This window comes from Bidens hawaiensis, unplaced genomic scaffold (assembly GCF_021521415.1).
Source record: "Bidens hawaiensis isolate Kalapana, Puna unplaced genomic scaffold, B.hawaiensis_p1.1 tig00030757_1, whole genome shotgun sequence".
NCBI lineage: Eukaryota > Viridiplantae > Streptophyta > Magnoliopsida > Asterales > Asteraceae > Bidens > Bidens hawaiensis.
In genome coordinates, this window is record NW_027495129.1 from 62,902 (window position 1) to 89,449 (window position 26,548).

Sequence of the window (26,548 nt, forward strand, 5' to 3'; positions counted from 1 at the left end):
CCTTATAGCAAACGTTTTAGCAATCACTCATTAATCATTCGTATTTTTGGAAACTACGAATGGTAAATAGAAATCCATGATATATTGTAGACATATTAGATTTTATAATCGAAACTTTGGACTATTAGTTGGTATTAATTTCAACTTAAAAAATTTCTTGGATTAATCTCAATTTTCACTTTGTTGGCCTCTGCTGAGCCTTTTTCTTAAAAGGAGCTAACCTGGTTAGTTTTAGCGCAAAATATGTCATTTCTCCAAGTTAATGGAGACAATATAATTAAACTTAAAAACTCACCACCACTGCCCCCGCCACCACCACGACACCCACCAGCACTACCACCACGACCGCGACCGTCGCCACCACCACACCTATTAGTGAATGGAAGGTTTGAAAATTAATATAATTATTATTAACTAATATATAGATATGAAAAAATAAATAATACATATTATATAAACTTATATTTAAAAATAATTATAAATAATTAAAAATTGATTAATAAATAGTAAACGAGCTGAGCTCGAGCTTAAAAAATCACTCGCGGGTCGAGCTTTAGAAATAAAGATAGAAGCGAGTTGAGCTCGAGCTCGAGCTCAAGCTCAATGTAAATTAAACGAGTCGAGCTTGAGTCTAGTCGAGCTTGGGCTCGGCTTGTTTGCAAGTTTTGTTTTACTCCATCAACTTGGAGATAACATATTTTACCCCAATATTAACTAGGTTAGTCTCGTTAGAAAAAGGCCGGTGAAGGCCAATATGATAAAAGTTGGGATTAACATAGGGAATTTCTTAAGTTAGGATTATTGTCGGCCAAAAGGCCAAAGTTTTGGTTATTAAATCCAATATCCCTATTTTATACAAAAACACATCTCCTTGTGTGTATTTTGGAAGAGGAAGCACATATTATTAATGTTTTTAATTATAATAACTTCAAAAATAATATTTCTGGTACGATTGATTAGGTTGTTATGCTAGGTTGAAAGATATATGTTAAAAGAATGTATAAGTATAACCTAAGTAATCAACCGTAGGTGGATTACTTGATCATTCAATCTTTCTTAAAGTTGTTAAAGATTTGATTTTCAAAGTTTTGAAATAGAATCTATTCTTTATATACTTCACAAGATCGACTAGCTGGCTTACTTTAATTGATATTTTGGTGATTAGTTTGTAATTTGCTCAGCTAGGTTTTCTAAAATATTATTAGAATAATTATCTTAAAGTTAAGGAGTATTCTATCTTTTATGTTAAAATTGTTTTACCACATGTTAATAAGATAATTAAATTGTCAAAAAGAGTTAAAATGGATTCTAAATTATAGTGGTAGCCTTTTATTATTGTTTATCTTTAAACATTTTTTACCTGTTTTAATTTACATTATTAGTTTAAAAACAAACATTTCAAGATTATTTCTTTTGGTTATCTTATTCACAAATATTTAGTATTGAAACATACCATATCCATGGATCGATAATTGGTTTTTATCAATACTATACTACAAATGCGATATGTATATTTGCCTATTTGTGTGTGGTTTAGTTTTGAAGAAAAAATCTTTTTTGTAAATTTAAAACCCGGTTTAGTTTGAAAAATAATTAATATTTATATATACCATCACACACATCAAATATCAGGTTGGCCGGAAAAATGATGGATGCGACAGTGATAGGATTTGGGTTTTGCAAAATTTAGTTGACACGTATAGCTAATTTAAGCGTGTTTTTTTATTAAGAACTCATACGAGAGTGTAGTGGTAATGGTGTTCTCTCCAACAAGTGTGTTTTTCATTAACAACTTATGCAACAGTGTCGTGGTAATGGTGCTCTCTCCAAATGGAAGGTCCTCGTTGACCAATCAATGGGGTCAATGTGGAGAATTTTACACTCCACTCTTGCATCCGTTATAGCATTTTCAATTCATTCCTTACCATATATTTATATATATTATATAATTACACTAAAAATCACTGTTTTTTTCTCTGTCATGTTTAATTAAATAATACTTTTTATACATTTATCATTATATTTTCTCTTTGCTCCACTTACAACCACTTTCAGAAAATATTAAAAAATTATACGATATAAACAGTAAAACCCCAAATTTAACATTCCTATAAAACATTTTCTCTCACATCTACTTATAACCACTTAAAATCATACTATATAATTTACATATATCCCTCGCGTATTTTTAGAAAACGAGATAAGAATACTCCTAGCACACTCATGGGATTCCCATGAAAATACTTAGCAATTAATCTTTGGATATGACTAGGAATTGGGCCTCTAACACGTTCATCTAACTTGTACTTTTATTTTATTTTATTTTTTTTTCTCATCTTCCCTGCAACACAATAAATTCTACCATGATTCTTGTCTGCAACAATTTCTTCAAGGTTCTACATAAATTTGAGCAAAATTAACTGATGCAAAAGTCTTCTATCAATAATAAAAGTCACAAAAGAAAAATAAAACTATTTTAATATAAAAAAGGGAAAATCCTCAAAACAGTCATTTTGGCCCAACCTTTTCTAACTTCAGCCATGGTTCTAAGAAAATACCCATTCTGATTTGTCGGATCCAACCGAAGCACAACCCCCTCCTACTGATTAGCTAAGCCTATAACAATTCTCCACGTGTACAAATGTTCCTTCAGATCCAATGGAAGAGTGGAAGGTCCGACAGAACAGTGAAGGCTCCGTGGAAGATTAAACCATCGTCTTCGACGGTGCAAAGCCTACTTTCGTTGGGTCCGACAATTCACCCTCCCGTCGGTTTTTTACACTATGAACTCCAGAGTTTGTCACTTTCTTACGCGGATTTCTCAACAACGGATGTGATTCGTGGAAATAAAAAAAAAACACCATGGTTGTGTTCCCCTCAGAAAACTAAGCTATTTACACTATGGATTTGCTTGATTTGTCGAGAAATAAAAAAGATGGAAATGAAGGTTGGTTATGGAGGTTTAAGGTTTGAGAGGTAGGAGATGAAACAGGTTTCCTTGGAAGATGCATCCTAATCCGTCGAAAGATGAAACGGCTTTCGTCGGACGACGAAACGGCTTTCATCAAACGACGAAACAGCTTCGTGTTTCATTGGATCCATTAATACGTTGACACGTGGAGAGTTTTTTATGGTTGTTGTATTCTGTCAGAGGCTGATATGCTTTCCTCGGATCCGACAGAACGTAATGGTTATTTTCGGTATTTTCTCAAAATCATGGTTTGATCAAAATGACTAGTTTAAAAATTTTTTCCCTGTAAAAAAGCATTGAAAATAAAACCAAATAAAAAAATTAATAAAAATACAAAGAATATTAATATAAAGTAAAAGTGTTCCTTCTCATCATAACTTTTAGAAATTGATTTTAAATCGTAAAATGTAAATTGGTTGGCAGATTAGAATGAATGTGAAACTACTCATTTTGACCGCTCGTTTAGTTCCTAATCAAATACGTTTGTTTATGCGATTTCTTGTCTTGTCTCATATTCTCATCAAAAATTCACCACCTCTAAGCGACTTGTTGTGGCCTTGTGGAGCTTCGGGGAGGGCAAAATATGATGTGACATGGTAACAAGGCTTTAACACCATGCCGGGGTGTTAATGCCTAGGCGATAAACAAGGAAATGGTAACGTGGCTATAAGATTTTAACAAGAAAATTGTGGGGTTCAAATGCTTTAACAAAAAAATGGTGGGACTTAAACGTGATAACAAGGTTTAAACCACAACACCACGTGACTTGGTGCTTTAACTTAAGTTTAAAGGCCCATAGAACAACAGTGCTTAGTATGCATGCATGGACAAGTGGAAAAATGAATCTTATACCACCATACTTACAACAAACATACTTGAGAGATAAGGCAGGCCATGAACCGCAAGTGTATTTATTATACCATTTAAATTAAATTTAACCTAGACGGATGGTTGACACACCACATTAATCTAGAGCTTTAACGAAATATTCCCTTAGGTCGACAGTAAAGGGGCGGTGAAGTGATAACTACATGATTTTCTTTTAGGACATGTCTCATGCGTGTATTTTGCGTCCACTGGTTTACTACCTTCCAGCACAAGCTACAATTTATCTAACCCTGTTGGTTAAAAGAGTATTGGCAGGTTCTCAATTCTAATGGTTGCCAAAAAAATATTCTCTTTGTTACGTATGTGCTAGGGTTCGTCTATATATAAATAATCAACCTCATTTGTTCATCTCAAATCCATAAAATATATTAAGTTAACAGAACTTATATATAATACTAAGAGAAATGATAGGGTGGGATGACATCTACAAGGTTCTTGCCGCAATGTTTCCACTCTACACAGCGCTGATTTTTAGGTTATGGCTCGGTGAAGTGGTGGCACATGTTCAACTCCGACCAATGTGACGCAATAAACCGGCTCAACTGCTACTTCATCATGCCGCTCTTCACATTCGACTTCACAACCCGCATCAATCCCTACAAACTGCACTATCGTTTCCTAGCAGCTGATGTCATCTCCAAAGCCATTATTCTCTTAGACATATTGTTATGGGCTAACTTCACTAGTAAAGGAAACTACCCTTGGTCCATCACATGCTTCTCGTTATCTAGCTTAAACAATGCTCTAGTTGTGGGGGTGCCACTCATGGCAGCAATGTATGGACCTCTTGGAGAGAATCTTGTCATACAATCCTCAATTATGCAATTTATGCTGTGGATAATGATTGTTCTCTTTATGTTTGAGCTCCAACGTGCGAAGCAATCGTTGGATTCAGCTACAAAGTGTGAAACAACTAATGTGGAAAATACGAGTAGACGAAATGGGAATTCTTTATTCATTTTAGCGAAGATTGTTGGGCTAAAGCTTGCTAAGAACCCCAACTCTTATGCGTGCGGTCTGGGGCTTGTTTGGGCACTCATGTCTGATAGGTAATGGTATAAAAGGGTTCAATTTTATATTATAGATTTTATTGTTACGATTAATGTGCTAAGAACATGGACTCTTAATATATGCAATCATTAATGGTTGTAGGTGGAATCTGGAAATGCCGATTCTCATGCAAGGATCAGTACAAATCATGTCCAGAGCCGGTGCTGGAATTGCCATGTTTTGCATGGGTGAGCTTCTGTAAGCAATTAATAGCATTAAGTTGGCATCCGAAACTAGCATAGAGCGGAAGCAAGAAAACAACAAAACGTTAGCATTTTCTCTCAAAAAAAAAACAAAAAAAAGAAAAACAAAACAAAACTTGCACTTTATCGTAAATTTGTGTATTAGTAAATGAGGAAAACATTAATTAATCGGAGTCCTTTTATACGAAATTCTAAATCTTCGAAATTGTAGCCGACAATCATTTGCAGAAGTCAAGGACATAAATAAACGTGTAAATTTAGTGTCATGTAGTGCTGACTGGATGCCGACTGCACACTCGCTGAAGCCGTCTGAGCCTATTTTGGTTCAGGAAAACGGTGGTTTCAGCGATTTTTCTTTCTTTTTTTTAAATTTAAAATAAAAATATAAAATAAAAGATATATTTTATAATAAAAGATAATGATATATAAATAATATTTTTATTTATCAAATCATCTAAAACAAAATTGGGCCAAGTAAAGTTGGGTCAAGAATTGGGCCAAAAATTATGTATAAAAATAAAGCTCATGTATAAAACAAATTAGGTCGCACTTTGTCGTCTTCTTCTTTATTGATGCCTGCTGTAGTAATCTCTTTCCACCATCTTCCTTCTTCTTCACTAATTTCACTCAAGGAAAAAAAAAAGGAGCAGCAACATTATTTCTCTTCAGCAGCCGCTACCAAGCTCGCTACGACTCTCGGCCGCTTGCTCGCGGGGGTCGGTCACGTCGGTGCGTTGTGGTGTTTGTGGCCAACGTGGCGAGCCACAACGGTAAGTGTAAGGGCCCGTAATTAACTTCACTCGTAGCATTATGTTTTTTCCCCTTTTATGTTGGGTCCTTTTTGTCTCGGTTTCCTGTGCCTAGCTGGTCCATCTAGGAATGATCAATTATGTATCAAAAACACTATATCTAAATACGTTATTATTTATTTAAATCTAGCTGCATATCTCCCCCTTTTTCCCGTGAGGTTCTGAAATATGGAGAATATGTATAGGGCTATACATGGCAATGCAAGACAAGATGATTGACTGTAAGACGAAACTAGTTGTTTTGGGGATGGTACTGAGGTTTATGGTAGCACCAGCGACCGTGGCAATTGGATCTTTTGTTGTTGGTTTGAGAGGGGATGTTCTTCATGTTGCCATCATTCAGGTAACCAAATGTAGTTTCCATAACTCTTGTATATGTACATATTGTCCTGGCTTCAATTGCTTTAGCAAATTTTATTAAGGGGTTTCATTTTTAACGCATAATTAAGGTTATAGTTGTGGTACAACTGTGTTGTATTACCGTAAAACTATTTTGTTATAACGATATAATTGCACAATTGCAAGTATTAATAAAACAACACATTTATATTAGTAAACCATGCAACGGTGTAGAATTATAGGGGCTTTATGTTTTACGCAATTTACCGAATTTAATTCTCTTGCATAGTAGCAACGTTATAAAAGTAAAGCATCTAGTCTAGGGTTGGCATGCCCTCTATTAAGCACCTCTTTTGGTATCTAATTCTCCAAGAATTTGAGAAGCTTTCCTATGCATGGTATGACACTAAAGAAAAATTAGAAACAAAAATATATGGAACAACATTTCTTACAAAGCTTGTGCTACACTTTCTTAGGTTGTAAAAGTAAGTTAACTTTACTAAAAACCAAATAAATTAAGAATAGAGATTGACATTATTGCTTGAACCCGAGGGCAAAGCCCCCTTATGACTTGTGTTTGGCAACCCCCTTACGGCGTTCAGCTAAAATTGTAATTGTTTCCAAACTATACAACACAACTATTTGCACAAGAACATTTTTCGTAACAAAACATTTCATGTTTGTTCTTGTTTCTTCTTTAATTACTCGACTGAGATGTTTACAGTATAATAAAAGTACTTCAATTTGAGACTTATACATTCACCATTAAGAGATATTCAGTTGATCGAACCCAAAATGCAAACCCAATGTTGTAAAAGTAGGTTTACAAGGCCGAGTACTCGCTACAAGGTACGTCGCCGAGGGGAGTTTCTTTAACTCTGCCTAGTTACTAAGAATCGATCAAAGATGATCAACCTCAGCCAAAATCACATTTAGTTGGTGGACTTGAGCCGATTTTGACTTAAAAATAAAACATAATTCTTATTTCTATAATATTAAAGAACAAATGTCATTTTTTTAATTAATGATTAGTAATTCTTAGAAAAATTTATTGTGTATTTCTTCTTTTTATATTGATATTTACATATTTTGTTATAAGTATTAGTAAAATAATGGTATTTGACATATATATAATATCCAAAAAATAATCTTATTCATATTTACCATGTTCGAGTACTCCCCGAGTACGCCTAACTCCATAGTCAACCGTCTAGGGTCCGCTTAACGACTTTTGCAACCTTGTACAATCCTACACTGATATCTAAAACGTTTGTACAAAAATTATGCAACATTTAAAAACATATATGGCAAATTTTGATAGGAATTAATCAAATTACCTACACAATCACTTTTAAATTTTCCAATTATTAGTTTTACTAGTATGTGTAAACATCATATACAGGTAAAAGAAAGATGATTCTATTTATTAGAATATGTGCTGATAAAGAATAAAATAAAACTTCCTTGATTTGATGGACAGGCTGCCCTACCTCAAGCCATTGGTTCTTTCGTACTTGCCAAGGAATATGGTCTTCATGCAAACCTACTTAGCACCGCGTAAGCTTTCCTTTTTCTTTTCTTTTTTCCTTTACGACCTTTGAAATCACTCCTAATATACTTGATATCCGAGTGAGTCTTCTTAAGACGAAATGTTAACACATCCATACTGATTTTGATACTATAAGTCTGATTCACTTATCAACACCTTAAGAAGGAAATCACCTTAAGAAGAAAATCCGCCATTATTGGAAAACATCCTTCAATCCAATTTCAAACATGAGCCTGTCAAAATTTCAAACCAAAATCTCCTCAAGCCTATGAAATCATCTTAATTAATATCTTCTTTTTACTAAGATCCAAATGGGAACACTTTCAAAACTTAGAAATAATTGTGTTTCTCTTTTTAAAATACACAGCTTATTGTACTATATAAAAGAAGTAATTTGTTTAGAAGATCTAATTTATATAGTTTTACCCAAAATATGTTTTATCAAATCATTTGTTTATGTAATTATTAGAACTTTTTAAATGTTTCAAAATTTGGGATTTTATTTGGTGACACTAAAGAGACACGTCCCTTGCTTGAACCCAACGTTGTCTTTCTTATTCATTTAACCAATATTAATTATTATTCTTAAATTTATGTTTTACATTGTCTAATTTCCAGGGTCATATTTGGGACGCTTATATCCATCCCAGTTCTCATTGCATATTACGTTGTCCTAAACTTCTTGCTTTGATAATGTCAACATGTCACAATTTTAACTACATTATAATTATGTTAACTTCTTATTTCATTAAACTTGTGATTATGAAACTTGTACTAAGGTTATTAGTTTAAGAAAATTGGGATTGAATGGAGAATGAAATATATATATATATATATATATATATATATATATATATATGGGAGGGATATTTTGATAACCATGTTGAGTTGTAAGAACTTAAGAACTCCATTCTAGGCCACACATTTAATTAGATGAATTGAAATATGTGGTTGAGATTAAATCTGGCAAAAAAGTCAAAGTATGAAAGAGAATAAATATGTAACTGATTACACTAACTTTTACGTCCGTTACATATGTGTAAAAAGTCGACTCGGTACGTAAAAAATTCTGTAATTTTTTTACGTGTATGTAACCTACATATATTATGCATGTGTAAAAAAAATTCGCAAAATAAATCGTTACACTGAGTTCTTTCGAGTTCTTAAAACTCAAAGGGGTTCTCATTTGAAATCTTCCATATATATATATATATATAGGGGAAGGTTAACGTACAAATAAAATTAACGTGCTAATTGTGAGAATTAAGTAGAGTAATTATATATACAAGTAGAGTAATTATGTAATCGCGTAATAGAGTAATTACATAATTACTCTATAATGCGATTACATAATTACTCTACTTGTATATATAATTACTCTACTTGATTCTCACAATTAGCACGTTAATTTTATTTGTATATGATCCAAATCCTATATATATATGTAATTATGTATGTACTTTATTATTCGTTTTGATCGACATGATTTACATTATATGATTGACCATAAGTAACGTAACTATTTCAAAAAATAAAGTAGAAACACCGTATCCTAAAATTTAGAATAAAGAGAGATCAAGAATTCTTGATATTTTTTAAATTCTCAATTCAGCTAGTCTTTCAATATTCTTACTTTTTTCCATCAAGAACATTTTATAAAACTTTTTTACTTCCAAATTAGAGTATCCTACTTGCACACAATTCATAGGTTTCAACACACAATCGAATCAAGGGTGTTGTACTCTTTGTAGTGGTAGTCAATCGAAAATGCAACAAACTCTTTATCTGATGGAGCTTCCTATGCATATTTATGACACTGGACACATTAGACATTGGAAGAATTTGTTAGGTCTTCTTATATCAGTATGCATGTTAATTATTTCGCTCTTGTAACCTCCAAAAGGAATTGAAAAAATAATTGTAAGAGTTCTTTCTTTAATCCATAAAAGGCACGAGAACTAAAAAGTGTAGCATGTGAATCTTGATGGATATCAATGCCCAAAAAACATATATAACAATGTGCCTATTAATATGTGACACTAAATGTGCACTTGTATAAAATACACGTTTAATGTGATTTAAGAATTAAGAGTGAACTGCTTCTAGACTAGTAATATTTATAATTTAGTGAAATGATAAATAAAAGTATATATACATACATATTAACAGTGGTTATTATGTATATTTATGATGAATTAATACGTGTTGATTTATATCCTCTTGCAAATGGTCTTTAATTAAGCGACTATGAATTAATCTGGTTAGAGCATTCTTAATCCGTTTCCTAAAATTATGTGAAGAATCGTGAGTGAAAGGGAGAAAAAATATGATGATAAAGGTATAAAAATTATTATTTAATTAAACATGAGAAAAGAAAATACAGTGTTTTTTAATGTATATATATGGTAGGGAACGGGCTAGGAATGCTCTTGGTTAGTAACTATTCTAGATTAACTAAACCATTCCACTTTATATATAAAACAACTTAGTTTTAATCTAGTTGAGATTTAACCAATGAAGTTGGAGTGTAACCTGGTACAAGATTTATTGCACAAGCTTGGTACAAGTTCACCACCGTTAGTTAGCACTTTGATTTAAGTTCACTGCATGGTGCTGTGGATACATTCTAGTGGAATTTCAAGATTACATCAAATGAATCATAACCCCTTCTAAGGTTGGGTTTTGTAGTTTCAAGTTTTTTATATGAATCACTGGTAGGATTTTATGAAAAATGGTTTCATAAAGTTGTGTACCTTTTTGCTTCTGCTTTATAAATGAGACTTCATCAGCATCAAATAGCTCCGGTCACTTGACCCAAGTTAATCCATCAGTTATAGAGTTAAAAAATCGATAATAAAGCAACTGAACTGTACTGATTCGTACGTTCCATCAATAAATGCAGTTGTATATGTAGCAAGTTCCAGTGTTTCATATAGGTTGCACAAACCGGTTTGAGTCCAAACCAGTTCGGTTTTTTAGTCTGATTTGAAACCAGTTATCTAGTGGATAAGAATTGTTTCGGTTCGAAACCACTTCAGTTTTGAAACGGCTTAACTGATTTGGATTCAGTTTTAACTGGTTCCAACGGAGGACTTCTCAAACTAGTTTCTCTCATACTTGAATCTACAGCGGTTGGGTTCAGAAACCTGCATCTCTAGTTCCATATCATTCCTTCCCGGCCCTACTTCCGAACTATTCACATCTTGGATTAATTGATTGATAAGACTGCAAATTAGGTGTACTAGCCCGTCAATGCAATTAAACTGCTTACATAGTTTATTAAATTGATCTATAAAGCAACTTAAACTAATTAAATCACTTCTTTTACAAAATTACATGAAGATGTAACCAAACACATAATCATCACCATCATCCATCATATCCTCTGATCCTTTCAAAAGTAATCTCTATACGTCTTTTGAGATTCTTGATCAAAAAATTTACAGCAAAATCTTCACTGTCGTCATAAAACCGTCAAGGAAACAGCAGCTGAGCGAAGCTTTACACCATCATTCTCCCATTTAGACTGAGGTGCGCTCTTTCCAGCTATAATTGTCTGCAAAATAAACACCACGCGTATCATTTTTTTTATCCATAACAATAGTAGATACTCTAACTTCTAATATTATTCTCCTAGAGGTCACAACTTCAACCCATTAACTTATTAATGTGTTGGTTGAAAGATGACAATCTATACAGCACAAAACCTACTAAATCATTTAATTCAAAGATGCTGATTTTGTTTGAAGAATCCGTGCAGGAAGTAAACATACTTTTCCACTGTTGACTGCAGCTACTAAAGCAGCGTGCTGATCATCGTTCCCAAATTCATAGAAATAGTAAGTCCTGAAAAATTAAATCAATTCACAATTGTCTGAAATACACCTAGAAACTGAATATCTTAATTGAAGACTATAACTGCATTTTCAACCACTCGTGTTTTGTAAACATGTAGGGTGTTTTTTAGTTAGGCACATTTTCCAAATTTTCAGTAAATAAAGAAGCCCTCAAAAAACTGGAGATAAAAAATGGAGAGTTCTCCAGAACTAAACACACGCGTAGCTTTTTCTTAAAATAACAAAGCCGTTCATATGTTTAGGCATTAGACAATCAGGCCCATTTTCAGTGTATGAGTCACATCAACTAATGAACCACAACACAAATATGATAAATGAACCCAAAAAAATAAATGAATCATATCTGAAAATAAGGTGCCACAGTGTTGGTAAGGTGGTACCAATGTTTGAAAATAAAGGAAGACGCTTTTTGGGTAAAGGATTGGATTGTCATATGTTATATTGAGAGAGAAATATAAGAAATACGCTTTAAAACCGTGAATATTGTGAACAAGAGGCATGCCTAGGTGTCAGTTAGGGGGCATAAAAGCTTGTGGTTCATTTGGTGAGCATGATTATAAACTATGCGATGATATGAATTAAGAGTACCTGTAACCTTCTTCTTCCTTTATTTTTATGGCCCGTGCAGAATACAAATCTGTCCCACCTGGAAATAATAAAGAACCATAAACAAGCAATTGAAAGATACAAAAAGTTATATCAATATTCACCAAGTAGGAAAAATGGGTAAACTAAGATCAAATGACCAACAACACTTGTCTTTTCTACTTTTCTTTTTGTGAATTTCATAAAAGTTAATATATTAAATGAGTAAATGACCCCAGAAGCTTTTATCAAAACATTAAACTGTGACTCAAGTTTAACAAACAGAGCAATTTAGAAGGCTGTAAATCCAAAGCCATGGGTAAACTTTTAATCCTCCCAAGTCCCGATCAATTCTTTTAATATCTACAGTGTTTAAACTTTATCTTTACCAGTTTGCTCCTTAGCAATAATAACATATAGCCCAAATTTACTTTTTTCAAACTAAAAATTACCTGGTACAAAAAATCTTCTTTGCTTCCTTCAACGTTCCAAGATCAGAAACATCTTTGGCCTGCAAAAATTACATGACTAAAAATCACAAACCCAATGACGGCTTGATGCAATGTATGCAGTTCTGTATGATATGTTAAAAAATTTCAAAAAAAAAAGTAACTTGTTGCAAGTTTCAAGGTATAGATGGAGAGGAAGTATTTGACTGTACATTAGAATCTTATATTGTAAGTTTGTAACCAATGACAGAAATAGAAGACAATAAAAAACAATATTGCATCTATATGACTATGATATCAAAATCTCATCAAAAACATTATTTACAGCTCACAAACCTCTAAAAATGTGATCTTGAGTTGATTAGACGGGCGGATTACAACGCTTAAAACTTCAGATCTGTATTAATTGCTAACCAGGTGAGACTGCAGAATCATATAGTAACACTCACATTTAGTGAAAAAAAGGACAATCATTTTAAGAACAAATAAATGCATCTAGATATAAAACTACAACATGTGTCTAAACTTTGCAATAAAGAATAACTTTGAACAAAAAGCACCAAGTATGTAATTTTTTCAAAATCACATACTCGCATGAAGTGTTTGTTAGTTAGAGGTGAAAATCGAGAAATAATGGCAGTTAAGTTTCCAGAAATGCACACTAGGAGAGCATACCAATTGCTAAAAACATAATAGCACAATATTAAAACTTAAATTACAGTTTTACCCATCAGGAGTAGCAAATCGTGCCGCAAATGTCTTTGGTTTAGCTTTATCACCATAAAGAGATAAGCCAGCATTATAATCCTGTGTAAGCAAAACCAAAAATAGCATGCCATTGATTTCCTGTATGTGAATTCTTGCCCAAAATTCAAAGAGAAACTATAGCTAATGAATTTTCGGAGATGAAAATGGTGATCTAACCAAGAAAGAATTTACATCAAAAGATCGTTACTTTCACTTCATTTCTGATTTGATATTTAGACTTTAAAAACTATACAAAAAGCATTACACTTTTCAGTTGAACTAAACCACAAAACCTGTATGCTGGTTCTAAAAGAACCTAGTGTATCTAGTCTGTCACACATGGTTGTAGAAATCGAAAGCATTTAGCAATATTGAGGTTGAAGACAAAGAAAGGTAAAGAACACTGACCTCTGGCTCCATGATATCCTGGAAATCAGGTGGAACCCTGATGGCAAAGCCATCACCATAGTATCTGAACCATGACTTGGTGCTGGTGATGCCCGAGAGAATGGTCTTAGAAGAGGTGGTTTGGAGGATGAACAAGTAGTGGTATGAGAGGAATGTTCTTCTGGAAGTGTTGGGGTATTCACAAAGGGAATTTGTAATGGGGTTGAAAGAATGGTTTAAGGGGTGTGACAGGGAGAGGATTTTGGCCATGGGAATTAAATTAGGTTTCGTTTAGTTGAGAGGATGATTCATTGTTGGAGTTGGAGTTGGAGTTGGAGATGGAGGAGAGAGGATAAGAAGAAGCTTACCTGGTGAAACAGAATTTCAACTTCATAATTTAATTAAAATAAAAAGTTTACATTATTATTATTGTGATCAAGTTCGGGAATTGGAATTGATTGTTTCGTGATCAATTCCGTTCATTTCATTCATTTTTCATCGGTTTTCTACTTATTTTCATCACTCTGTAAGTTTTAACCGTTCAAAATGAATTTTTTTTAAAAATAAGGTATATATATGAGATTTCTAATTACTTTGGAGGGGTGGGGGAGGGGGGTTGTGTTTTCTACTCATAAATAGGGTAGGAGCTTTTAATAGTTGCAAATAAGAAATTTGGTATAGGTGTGTAAGAGAGAATTAATAGTCTAGCTCTTGCTCGCCAATATCAAGAGATATTAAGGATATTTACCAATACTAAGGGTCTGTTTGGTATGGGGTAATGGAATGGGCGATGGAATAGAATGGATAATTAACATTCCATTGACATGTTTGGTTACCACGTGGAAATGAAATGAATTATTAGTCTTTATTTTCTGATAAGCTAGAAAGAGCTAGAACAAAATAAAAATGGTAGTAAGTGACGGTGGGATGGTGGTGGTGGGCGGCGAGTAGTAATGGTGGTGGTGGATGGTGGCGGTGGTGGGCGGCGGTGGCGATGGGCGGGAGCAGGGAGCGATTGTTGTTGGTGGAAGGTGGTGCTAATAGTGGGTGGTGGTGGCTGTGACGGTGGTAAGCGGCAGGTGACAGGCGGTGGTGGTGATGGCGGGAGCGATGGTTGGTGGTGGCAGTGGTGAGCGGCGCTGGTGGGTGGTGGTGATGACGGGCGGTGGAGGAGAGTGGTGGTGGTGGCCGGTGGTGGGTGGTGGCGGGGCGACAAAGGTGGTGGTGGTGGATGGTGAGAGGGCAATGGGTAATGGTGGTGGGAGGGTGGTGGAGATGACATATTGTGAAAGTGGGATGGAATGAAAAAAAACAAGAGGGGTGGATGGAATGAATTTGGGGTGTTTTAGAGGGAATGGAATGGCCATGTTAATGGGTGATTCCATTCCATTGATCAACCAAACACATTTTTTTTCATTCCATCATAATGGTCTATTCCATTCCGCCTCTCATTCATGCATACCAAACGCTACCTAAGTGCTAATGGTACCTAGTCACGTAACCTCACTCTTACTCGCCACTATCAAACGAAATTGACCTTACTCGCTACTATCAAAAGAAATTAAACTTATTCGCCACTATCAAATACAAATACGATTCTCTCACTTGACAACCCTGTTACATTCTCTTACACACCTATACCAAATTTCTTATTCGTCACCATTAAAAACTACTACCATATTTGTGATTAAAAAACAAAGCCAGCCCCCCAAGTGATTAGTGATTAGGAATCTCATATATACCTCATTTCTAAAAATATTTCGTTCAAACTTCATCAAAAGTTCACAACATGTCATATTCTTATTTTTGAACAATTTCTCAAAGTTCCAGATCATTTCACGTTCATTCTCACTCAAAATCTTGTCAAATTATCCTTGCTTAACTTATACGTCGCATAAGTCCTCATACGCCGTATAAGTTGTTCATTTTCTTCTTACACACCGTATACGTTATACGGCGCATACCTTATATGCCCTATAAGGTTATATGCTGCATAAGTTCTTTTTAGCGTCTTCTTCGCATGCGTTTGTTACGTTTTGCTGTGTTCAATGGGAGACTCGAATAGTTCTGTTCGTCCGAGTTTGTCCATCAATGCTTCAAAACATTATTCTAAATGGATCATTGACACTGGTGACAATGATCATATATGCCATGATCAAAATCTGTTTTTAAACGTTTCTCTTCTTAAAAATCATATTCTTATACATCTATCACAGTCCATCAATATGAGACTGTTCCTTTGACCGTGACATTTCTTTGTACAAAGTTTTTTTCGCACCACATTTTACACATAATCTTCTCTCTGTCTCAATATTATGCATTGATACTAATGATATTGTCCTTTCTCTAAAACTACCTGTGTTCTGCAGGCCCCTTCTCTGAAGAGGTCACAGATTCTTGGTTATATGCTCAATGGTCTTTACCTTCTCGAGGCCACTAAACATTTTCTTGTTTCCAATAACGTGTGTAATTATGTTGTAAGTTGTGAAACTTGACATAACAGACTTGGTCATTTACCAAGTTACAGACTGAAACAATTACCTTTTATTTCTAATGATTCCTTAATCTCTATTGAGCATTATGATATTTGTCCTAAGGCACGACAACATAAACTGCCATTTCCTACTAGTTCCACCTCAACTAGTAAAATTTTTGTGCTAATTCTTATCGATGTTTGGGGTCGTATCACACAGCTACATACAACGGCTTTAGATATTTTCTAACCATGGTGGATGATTACAGTAAAGCCACATGGACACATTTGCTTTCAACTAAAAACAATGTCTTTCCCATACTTCAGTCTTTTATTGAAATGGTTAGCAATCAGTTTGACACCACTGTGAAATGCATCAGTCCAATAATGCTTTTGAAATGGGGTCTGGATCTATTCAAAGTGCATATTTGTTGAGTAAAGGCATTGTTCATCAGACTACTTAAGTCGTTATCCCTCAACAAAACGGCATTGTTGAAAGAAAGCATAAGCATTTGCTTGAAACCTCAAGAGCTCTTATGTTTCAATCTAAGCTGTCGATTCAGTTTTGGGATGATTGTGTGTTAACTACAACACATGTAATCAATCAGTTTACTACCAAAATTCTTAACAATAAAAGCCCTTGTGAGGTTTTAACAGGAAAGACTCCTTCATATGCACATATGAAATCTTTTGGCCATCTTGCTTATGCATCCACCTTATCTCATGGAAAAAATAAATTCAACCAAGGGTTGTGCCTTGTGTTTTTCTGGGTTATCCTCTTCGTAAAAAGGCATACAAATTGTATGACCTTGAACCAAACAAAGTTATCATATCTCGACATATTGTTTTCTTTGAAGCTTTATTCCCCTCTATAACTAAGTCCAAAGATAGTTTCATTTTTTCATCTATTGATCTTATCAATCTATTTTTTGATGATCCTTTGTCTACTCCTCCTACTGATCCTACTCCTAATCCTTCATATTCCATTCATATCCTTGTTCCTCTTTCTAATATTCACCCTGATCCTGTTCCTATCCCTGTTTGAAGATCTCCGAGAACATTTGTTCTGCCCTCATACTTAAAACGATTATGTGTTGCAACAACTCTGAATCTTCTCATCATTGTTTCCATACTGTCATTAATTATTTCTCTTCTCCTATCTCCTGTTCTTCTTCCCATCTTCTTCCTTCCAGTCAGTCTCTCACCCGAGCAATCTCTTATTTACATGAGCCTACTTCTAACAAAGAAGTTGCTGGTATTCTTGAATGGCAAGATGCCATGCAAACTGAGTTTAAGGCTTTTGAAACCAATCAAACTTGGGTTGTTATTGATCTTCCACCCTAGAAAGAAAGCCATTAAGTGCAAATGGGTGTTTAAAGTTAAACACAACGCAGATAGGACGGTTGAACATTGTAAAGATAGATTGGTGGTGAGAGGAGATACTCAAAAAGAAGGTATTGATTACAATGAAACCTTTTCTCCTGTTATCAAAATGACCACTATTAGAAGCCTTATAGTTGTCGCTACAAACAAAAGTTGATCTCTATACTAGCTAGATGTCAATAATGTTTTTCTTCATGGGGATTTAGATGAAGATGTCTGTATTCTGTCACCACCTGGTATGCCGCTTCATGATAATCAAGTGCTTAAACTTCAAAAATCTATATATGGTTTAAAGCAGGCTTCTAGACAATGGTATGAGAAATGGTCTTCGTATAAAGTCGAGAGGATATATGGGTTCTCAGAATGATCATTCTTTGTTTTCAAAGACTATGGGATCCTCAGTGGGATTGTTGTATACGTTGATGGCATATTAGTTACTGGGAACAATTTGGAAGAGATCAATAATCTCAAGACTTTCCTGTATTCAACTTTCAAAATCAAGGATCTGGGAAGTCTCAATTATTTTTTCGGTATGGAAGTTCTTTACACTACCAAAGGTGTTATCATGTGACAAAGGAAGTTCACTAAGGACATGCTTTCTGAATTTGATACTTCCAATCTTCCTGTCATAATTTTTCTGTTGCCTTATCATTTGCAACTTAAAGCTCATGAGGGACTTGTTCTTGATGACCCTTTCCAATATAGGAAGCTTGTTGGTAAACTTAATTACCTTAACCATACTCGGCCTGATCTTGGTTTTGTTGTTCAGTTTCTAAGTCAATTCATGCAATATTCGAGGATTCCTCATTGGAATGCAGTGCTTCATACCCTCTCATATGTCAAAGGAACATTATCTCAGGGATTATTCTTCAATAAAAATTCTTCCTTTGATCTACAAGCATTCTGTGATTCAGACTAGGCCGCTTGCTTTAATACTCGCAGATCGGTCAGTGATTCTTTATGTTTCTCTTGGGGGCTCTCCGATTTCGTGGAAGTCTAAAAAGCAACCAATTGTTTCTTTAAGCTTGGCTAAAGCTGAGTACCGATCTCTTGGACGGGTGACTACTAAACTTGCTTGGCTGACAAGACTTCTCTCAGAATTTAATATTCCTAACCTCATTCTTGTCATGCTTAAATGTGATAGTCAGGCTGCAATCTATATTGCCAAAAATCCTGTGTTTCATGAGCGAACTAAACACATTGAAATAAATTGTCATTTTGTTCGCGAGAAGTTACAAGAAAGACTAATGACTTTGGTGCATACCAACACGAAGGATCAACTTGCTATTTCATTCTAATTGAAATAAAATTTCTTTCTCTGTCTCTTTTCTTCTTTTCTTTCTGTGTCATCGTTTTTCAACGATTACAAGTATTTCTCTATTTCACCAAGTGGCTCGGCCTTTTTATCCAACTAAAGTCACTTAAGTTTCATTTATCCGATGACTAAAGTCACCTAATCAATATTTCAATAATCTTTTTTATATCCTTCAATTTTGCATAATTACTAGGCTTTCTCAAGTCTCGGATCAAAAATCAAGCACGAAGTACACAAATAATTCTCGTTTATATTAATAAGAAAATACTACTCAAAAAACTGCTTACAAACCCTCAAACCCTTAGTCGGTTTGACTCTTGATGAACCCTAACTTGGTTGCATCTAGATGAACCCTAAATCGGTTACATATTGTGTGTGTCTCTATATGAACCCTAACTTGTTTGCATCTCACATGCTCTATAATGCCTAACCATAACTCGGTTTATATAGACTAACCTAACTTGATAGTTAAGAAAATATAATAAAACCCTAATTGGCCCCATAAAATCATTAGATCTTAATGAATCTTACGGGGCTAATAGGTCTAACCTGATCACCTACACGTGACGAGCCTATTAAGTTGGAAATTATGTCCAACAATCACCCCCTAAATCTGACTCGAAATAGACGGTATGTGTCTCCAAACTTCTCTTCTTTTATCTGTTTGATTTGACCAACAATCTTGACCTTCTCGGCTTTCACATCCATATTGGTCTTGATCTTCTGGAACTCCTCTTATCCAAAAGGTTATGAGCCTTGCGAGCTACCAAACTACTCTACCCTGTGCCGAAGAGAAGAACTGAAAACAAATATACAAGCAAGGATTGAATTAAGCCATTTACCATATCTGTACAAATAGAATAGCCTATTTATATATAATGGTAAAAAGGCCGTCTATGTCCATCGATCATAGAGAAATAAAGATAGATTTAATCCTTACCAACTCGATCTTGTCGCCCATGGCAACAAATATGCATGAACCATTTCCCGAAGTATGTGTCCGGATAGTCCAAAGTCTTGGTAGATAGCTCTTGGCCTTCCAGTTGAAAAACAATGTCGATGAAGCCGTGTAGGTGCACTATTCCGGAACTCGACTACCTTGATGCTCTCTTCCACAACTTGTTTCAATTCAAGTCCCAGATCGACAATCAAGCACAAAGTAAATGAATAACTCTTGTTTATATTAATAATAAAATATTACTCAAAAAACTGATTAAAAACCCTCAAACCCTAACTCGATTTGACTCTTGATAAACCCTAACTTGGTTACATCTTGTGTGTGTCTCTATATGAACCCTAACTTGGTTGCATCTCACATGTCCTATAATGCCTAACAATAACTCAGTTTGTATAGACTAACTTAACTTGGTAGTCAAGACATTACCAAATACAATAAAACCCTTATTGCCCCCATAAACTCATTATATCTTAATGAATCCTACGGGCCCAATAGGTCCAACCTGAACACCTACACGTGACGAGCCTATTTTGTTGGAAATTACGTCCAACACTTTCATGTTATTTTGATAATGCGTCATGTTACTTGTTTTCTAATGATAAAAGCTTATGTGGTAATTACATGTTTCTTTTAATAAAGCTATGTGGTAGATGTTCTTAGCCAGGTCGGACTTGAAGAAGTTGTTGGATTTGGAATACCTGAAGAAAATTTGTATTCATTTCGTTATGGTTTGGTTGGTGCTCGCCAAGTGTTCGATTAAATGACAACTTGTTGCTAGGGTTTTGGAACTTGATTTTAAAATGATAGTTTTTTTTTACTTTCGGTAGTGGTTAACTATTAGGTGTTTTAAGTTATGTATAGTTAACTTAAGCCATTTTACAATGTTATGCTAGCCTAATGTGATGAAACAATTGCATATCATGATCATAGTAGGTTGATACCAAACACTTTACAGTCTCACACTTATTATTGCAATTTTTTTTTCAAAAAAGAAATATTTGTAAGTTTTTTATTACATCGAAACAGAAGGCAAGCGGGCAACAAGCTACGCCGCTACCCCTTTTTGAATTGCAAAACTCAATCTTTTAAAAACTGAGGTAGCAAGGAATGATAATATAGATAAAAATTATGGTTTGGTAAGTTTGAAACTTTAATGTTAAATTAAACCGCTTCTATTAACTTGCTATAAATCATTAGCATGCTTGGATTTCATTATAAATTGCACGTAAATTAAAAATATGCTATCAATGCAGTAGTGATTAAGGGGCTGTTTGTTTAGCTCTATATAAGCCTCTTAATGATTCAGGTCTGATTGGGTCAATAAGAGTGTTTGTTTTGTCAAAGTGCCACATCTGAATGGCTGAACGGGCGTCTTATCCATTTAGCTCTAAACAACGCCTGAATGAGAAAAAGACCTAATTGCCCACACATACCACAAGTTTCGTTCATTCCTTCTTCTCCGGCTCTTGGTGAGCAACGTATACCATCATCACCATCGTTCGTTGATGCTCGATTTCTGCCCGATTCAGAGTATAATCAGGTACGATTTCGGCTCTTTTGTTTCCCTACCCTCGATTTCTGTTTCCCTGTAACATTTATTACTTTTCAAACCCGAAAACCCGACCCATTTTGAATTTTTCGGGTTTGTTTATATATATATATATATATATATATATATATATATATAATATTATATTATTCTCAAAATTCGTTTGTGTAACATTTGTCGATTTTTCTTTTATTCATATTCGTATTTCCCGTTGGGTCGCTTCGATATATTTTATTAATATTAATATATATATATATATATATCATCAATAAAATATTCTAGGCAATTGAAGTTCATTGTTCGTTTCATACTTTCGGTCAATTATTAGAACTCCGGGTTTTAACGTTTAACCGTTCGCAAACTATCAAGTAAAATATAAAAATTATCCAAATAATATAACTTCCTTATTTCATTTTAATATATTTCAAAGTACAGGGTCTAAAATGTATTTATAATTAAAATTCTGTTTTAAAAAAGAACATAAAACTAAAGGGGCTTATATGCAAGATTGATTTAAAATAATAATTCTTATAATAAAACACCCCCAACTCACGTTTTCACGGCAAGAAATTCCGTCCACCGTCCGACGAGTCGTTTACCCCGCAAAACTCGTCCATTAACCAAATTAATCCGCGTCTTTTACCTTGGACCATAAAAAAATCAATAATATAGGAATTATATTGCGTCATAACATCTTGACTTAACAATTTTAGCCATGACAACCGCCGGAAAATCCGCCAAAATGCATTAAACATCAATTAACGAGTATTCGTTTCAATTAGTAGTATAAATAGGACGGGGCTCCACATCTGAACTTGTACCAACCTTCAATTTTATCTAAAACACACCCTAAAACCAGTAAATGATCCGTCAAAGCTCGTTTTTCTGGCGACCTTGTTCTCCGTCAAATCGTAACGAAGTCAGGTAATGCTTATATGTTTTTGATAGTTTTTGGCCATTAATCAAAAGCCCTAACAAAGATTAAACGAACATAGATTGGCTGTGAAGAATTGATATATAGGTTTTTGTTAATAGGGAAGAAGATGAAGTTTTTAATATTGTTTATATGTAATATATTCTAATCTTAAAACACAAATCAGGTCTGTCTCACTGGTTCAGTAGGCTTCTTTAACCATTTATATCATTATATATATTTATAAATCATTTTTAAATTAAATAAAATTATTTTTATTTTTAATCACTTAAAAATCAATTATAAAATTATACTTATCATTTTCACTTAAAAACTTAACTTTTAAAACCCGTCAATTTCGTTTTAAACTCGTTTAACATTTATATATTTATTTATCGTCGTTAAACTTTATAATCTGTTAACACCAAATCCCGTAAACATTATAATGATCAACCCTAATATTAATCTAGAAATTTTGATAACATTAAATGATTAATAAATCGTTAGCCCGTTAAAAATAAATATGTTCGTTAACTTTGAGTCGTTAAACTTTATTTCTTTTACTATATGCTTTAAACTTAACTAGCTTTTAAATCGTTAAAACTGTTAAGTTGTTTTTTTTAATTAATTCGTGAACTTTAATCCGTGAACTTTATAATTCGTTAGCTTAATATTCTTTGAGGACATGATCACCATTCAAATCCGTGCATTGTAAAAGCTATAATATTAAAATAATTTAAAACCATTACAATTTCCGTTAAGACTTAGAATAATATTTATAATAATCCTCGCCTTCACATAATAAGATATATATTTCGTCATTCTTAAAACTAAATAATTAACCCGTATAATCCCGTTAGTTAATCCTTAAATATTTGTATTTATTTTATTTATAGTTCGAGAAGTTCAAACGTTTCGAGTTCTTTAACGCACTTTTGGTTGCTTCGGTTTCGTTATCATGCTTTTGGTTTTCATTGCAATGTTGATCTTCACTTTCGAGGTGAGTTTCTCACAACCCCTTTTTAACGTTTTCATATTTTGGGGTAGCATATGTATCTTACAAAACTTCAAGTATTTACGATATTGCCTACAAACTACAATTCATATCATGGACTTATGTGCTTACTTGCTTATTTGTTATATACGTGGATTTCAAGTGGTTGCCTTAATAAGTATGATCATACGCCCCTCTTTGCACTCAGGTCCATTTGTATCGAGTGGAAAATGGACCTCATATCCGAGTACGATGGTAGCCCCAACTGGAAAGGACCTTCGTTTGTTCTTTACACTCAGGTCCATTGCATCGAGTGTAAAGAACCCTTATGTGCTCATTTCACAAATTTCATGGAATTGTATGATTTTTACGTATGATATCAAACTGTGGAATTCTCACCAGCTATGTCCATAGCTGACTTTATTTTATACATATGTTACAGGTGTAAAGATACGAGGATGAAAGTCATAAGACACATAGCATGCCTATAGGATATTCAAAGAACAACTTTTCATTTGTTTATTTATTTGTTACAACTTGTATTATTTGATAAACTTGTGTTACATGAAGATTTAAATGAAATAATGTTATTATGGTCACCTAATAGTGTCACGTGTGTTTGAGTAATCTGTACGTCACACTCAGGCGTTTCCGCTTTAGCCGGGGTGTTACATTCCCGGCCTCTAAGGTTTAGATATGGTTTGAATGGCTAGGCTTAGAATCTAGGGTTTAGTTCAGTTTATACTAAATCTTATCAGGATTCATCAAATTGCAAGATTCATTTGGTTATGTCTTGAATAATATGCTTATTATTCAGTTTATGCCAATTAATTTTTATCAAATTTGCAAAGTAATTGGTTTAATTAGGGTTAAAAATTGATAAACTTTTGTGCTAGAAATCTGGTTCAGGTTTTAGGTGACGGTCTAGTTAAGATCGACCGCAAAGTACTCGACGCCATCAAAAGCAGAAAAGAAACGGCGATCTGGTCACGTGACTTTAAGTCGGAAATCAATTTACCAGATTAAGTTATCAACAAGTCTATCAAAAACCTTCTAAGCGCGTCACTAATAAAGGAAGTGGTTCATGTGCAAAAAAGGGTCGAAAACATTACATTGGAGCGGACTTTCAACCATCAACGGAAATCACAGACGGTTCGTGGTACAATAATGGAGAGCTTGATGTAGCATACATAGATCAACTCAAAGACCTTTGTTTAAAGATCATTCGAAGGTTAAAGGTTGCAACGGCTGATGGAGTTTATTAATTTTTTTGAAGGCAAATAGGCTTACTAACACAGAGTGCACGAGCCAGCAGATAATTGAGATTTTGAGGTCTTTGGTTTTGGATGTATATTTAGGTGTTTGGTTTCTTGATCTTTGGTTTTGAGCCTTTATGCTGTTTGATTTCATCCCATAAGACTAGTGATCTTTTTGGAGTTATGTTTTGTTAAACTTGGATGAACTTTATGTGAAGTTAAGTGATGCTTGATATAATAGTTTTAGTTTACTATTTCGTTTTTTTACATGTTATGTGATATTGTTTTCTTCTTTGAACCACTCGGTAAGGTCTGTAGCTGAATTTTTTAAGCAGCCGCTCATTGAGGCTTTGTGCGCTACTACACTAGTTGCATTGGTGTGATGGTTATCATCATGATCATTACTTTGGTGTTTTGAGGTATAGGAACCATACGAACAAGAAACATATTAACACGAAAAAAACTTTCATTTGCGTTTTATATTAAAACAAAGGTCATGGGTTCAATTCCCACAATTAGTGTTTTTTTTTTATAGAAAAAAACTTTCATTTGCGTTTTATATAAGTCATTTTAGTAACATGTTTATTATTTGTTTGTTTTGGGTTTTTGAAAAACAAACTTATTGGTAAAATTATCAAATTATCCTTTACATAATTTAAAACGCGATTTTAGGGGTCCGTTTTTTTTACTCGTCCAAGCCCCAATGGTTCATCTAGCACAAAATAGGTAAACGAAGTAAAATAATCATTCTGTAAAGTCATTCAGAGGTCCAACCAAACGATACTTACTGATGCGGTACTTATTGGTTCAGAGTCTTTTAATCATTCAAATATCTTAATGATTCAGTACTTCCTAAACAGCTCCTAAAAGTAAAAATGAGTGACTTAGATAAGTTATTTTGGCGGTGGACATTAACTTTTGGGACAAACTACAATAGAAAGATGTGCAATTGTTATGAGACACAGGCTTTATTTTCTTTATGTTTATGTATGTATATTTTTGTTAATAAAAAGATTGTCAAATATGAGAAAAATTAATGCTCGGATTCAACCAAACTCATTTGATCCGCTACTCATTTCCACCCATCTATAAAGTATTATTTATTTACTTATTTTAATAATTTGACAATGAAGTTGGGGTCTGCAGAGCAAAGCCGATGCATTCGAGTGTGCAGACCAAGTGTTGGTACCCGACACTTGAAGAGGGAAACAAAAAAGGAATGGTTGTAACATTTGTCAATTAATGAACCTGAAAAACAAAAGAAAAAAAAACACCCGACCCGTAGTAAATTTTGTTGTGAATCGGATCCTCTTTATTTATGTTCTAAACTCAACCATTGTAATATACGAAAATTCGAAAACTTTAAAATAAGAGAGATGAAATTATTTTGTCGGCCTCTAGCCGAGTTAGATACAACGTAAAATTTATTGACTGTTATCGACAACAATCAAATGTTTCATTAATATTAAATAACTTAGTTATATTGTGTGGTAATAATAATAATAATAATAACAACAACTGAGTACGAAAATATTTGTTTTGCAAACACTTACATTATTTTTTTATGACAATATATATTTTATGTTTATAATAAACGTTGTATAGCAAATTTAACAATAGAAGTTTAAGTCAAATATGTCAACGAAAAACATAAATGGTAATTGCTTTGAATACATATAATCAAAATTTGGCATCTTCAAACTTTCCAGCCATAACCCATAATTGTAATCATGGACTTCAATGCCGCCATTAAAGTGAGATATTAATTTTTTTTAACCCTTTCGTTCATGGAGTTATATACCTGCTTTTCTCTTCCTAAGACTTGGTTCCTAACCATTGTCTTTCTTCCGCTTAGCGGACTCTTTTTTTTATT

The 26,548-nt window shown here is 33.9% G+C and overlaps 1 protein-coding gene and 1 pseudogene across 1 annotated transcript; one reads left to right on the forward strand and one right to left on the reverse strand.

The window, feature by feature from the left end:
• The first annotated feature begins 4,263 nt into the window (after nucleotides 1–4,263).
• LOC143580888 (auxin efflux carrier component 5-like) lies at nucleotides 4,264–8,500 on the forward strand (annotated as a pseudogene).
• A 2,682-nt stretch (nucleotides 8,501–11,182) lies between these two features.
• Nucleotides 11,183–14,104, reverse strand: LOC143580884 (uncharacterized). Its single transcript, XM_077063799.1, has 7 exons — nucleotides 13,856–14,104; nucleotides 13,428–13,507; nucleotides 13,037–13,097; nucleotides 12,712–12,762; nucleotides 12,255–12,319; nucleotides 11,583–11,655; nucleotides 11,183–11,365 (listed from the first exon to the last, which is right to left on the reverse strand). Exons 1-7 carry the CDS (start codon nucleotides 14,102–14,104, stop codon nucleotides 11,273–11,275), a joined length of 672 nt encoding a protein of 223 aa, XP_076919914.1. The 3' UTR covers nucleotides 11,183–11,272.
• Nucleotides 14,105–26,548: the final 12,444 nt, after the last annotated feature.

Coding starts and splice junctions, on each gene's coding strand:
- LOC143580884 (XM_077063799.1), bottom strand. CDS start 14,104: ATGGCCAAAATCCTCTCCCTGTCACACCCCTTAAACCATTCTTTCAAC. Junction 13,508..13,855: donor AGGATATCATGGAGCCAGAG/GTCAGTGTTCTT, acceptor TTGCTTACACAG/GATTATAATGCTGGCTTATC. Junction 13,098..13,427: donor CGATTTGCTACTCCTGATGG/GTAAAACTGTAA, acceptor CAATTAATACAG/ATCTGAAGTTTTAAGCGTTG.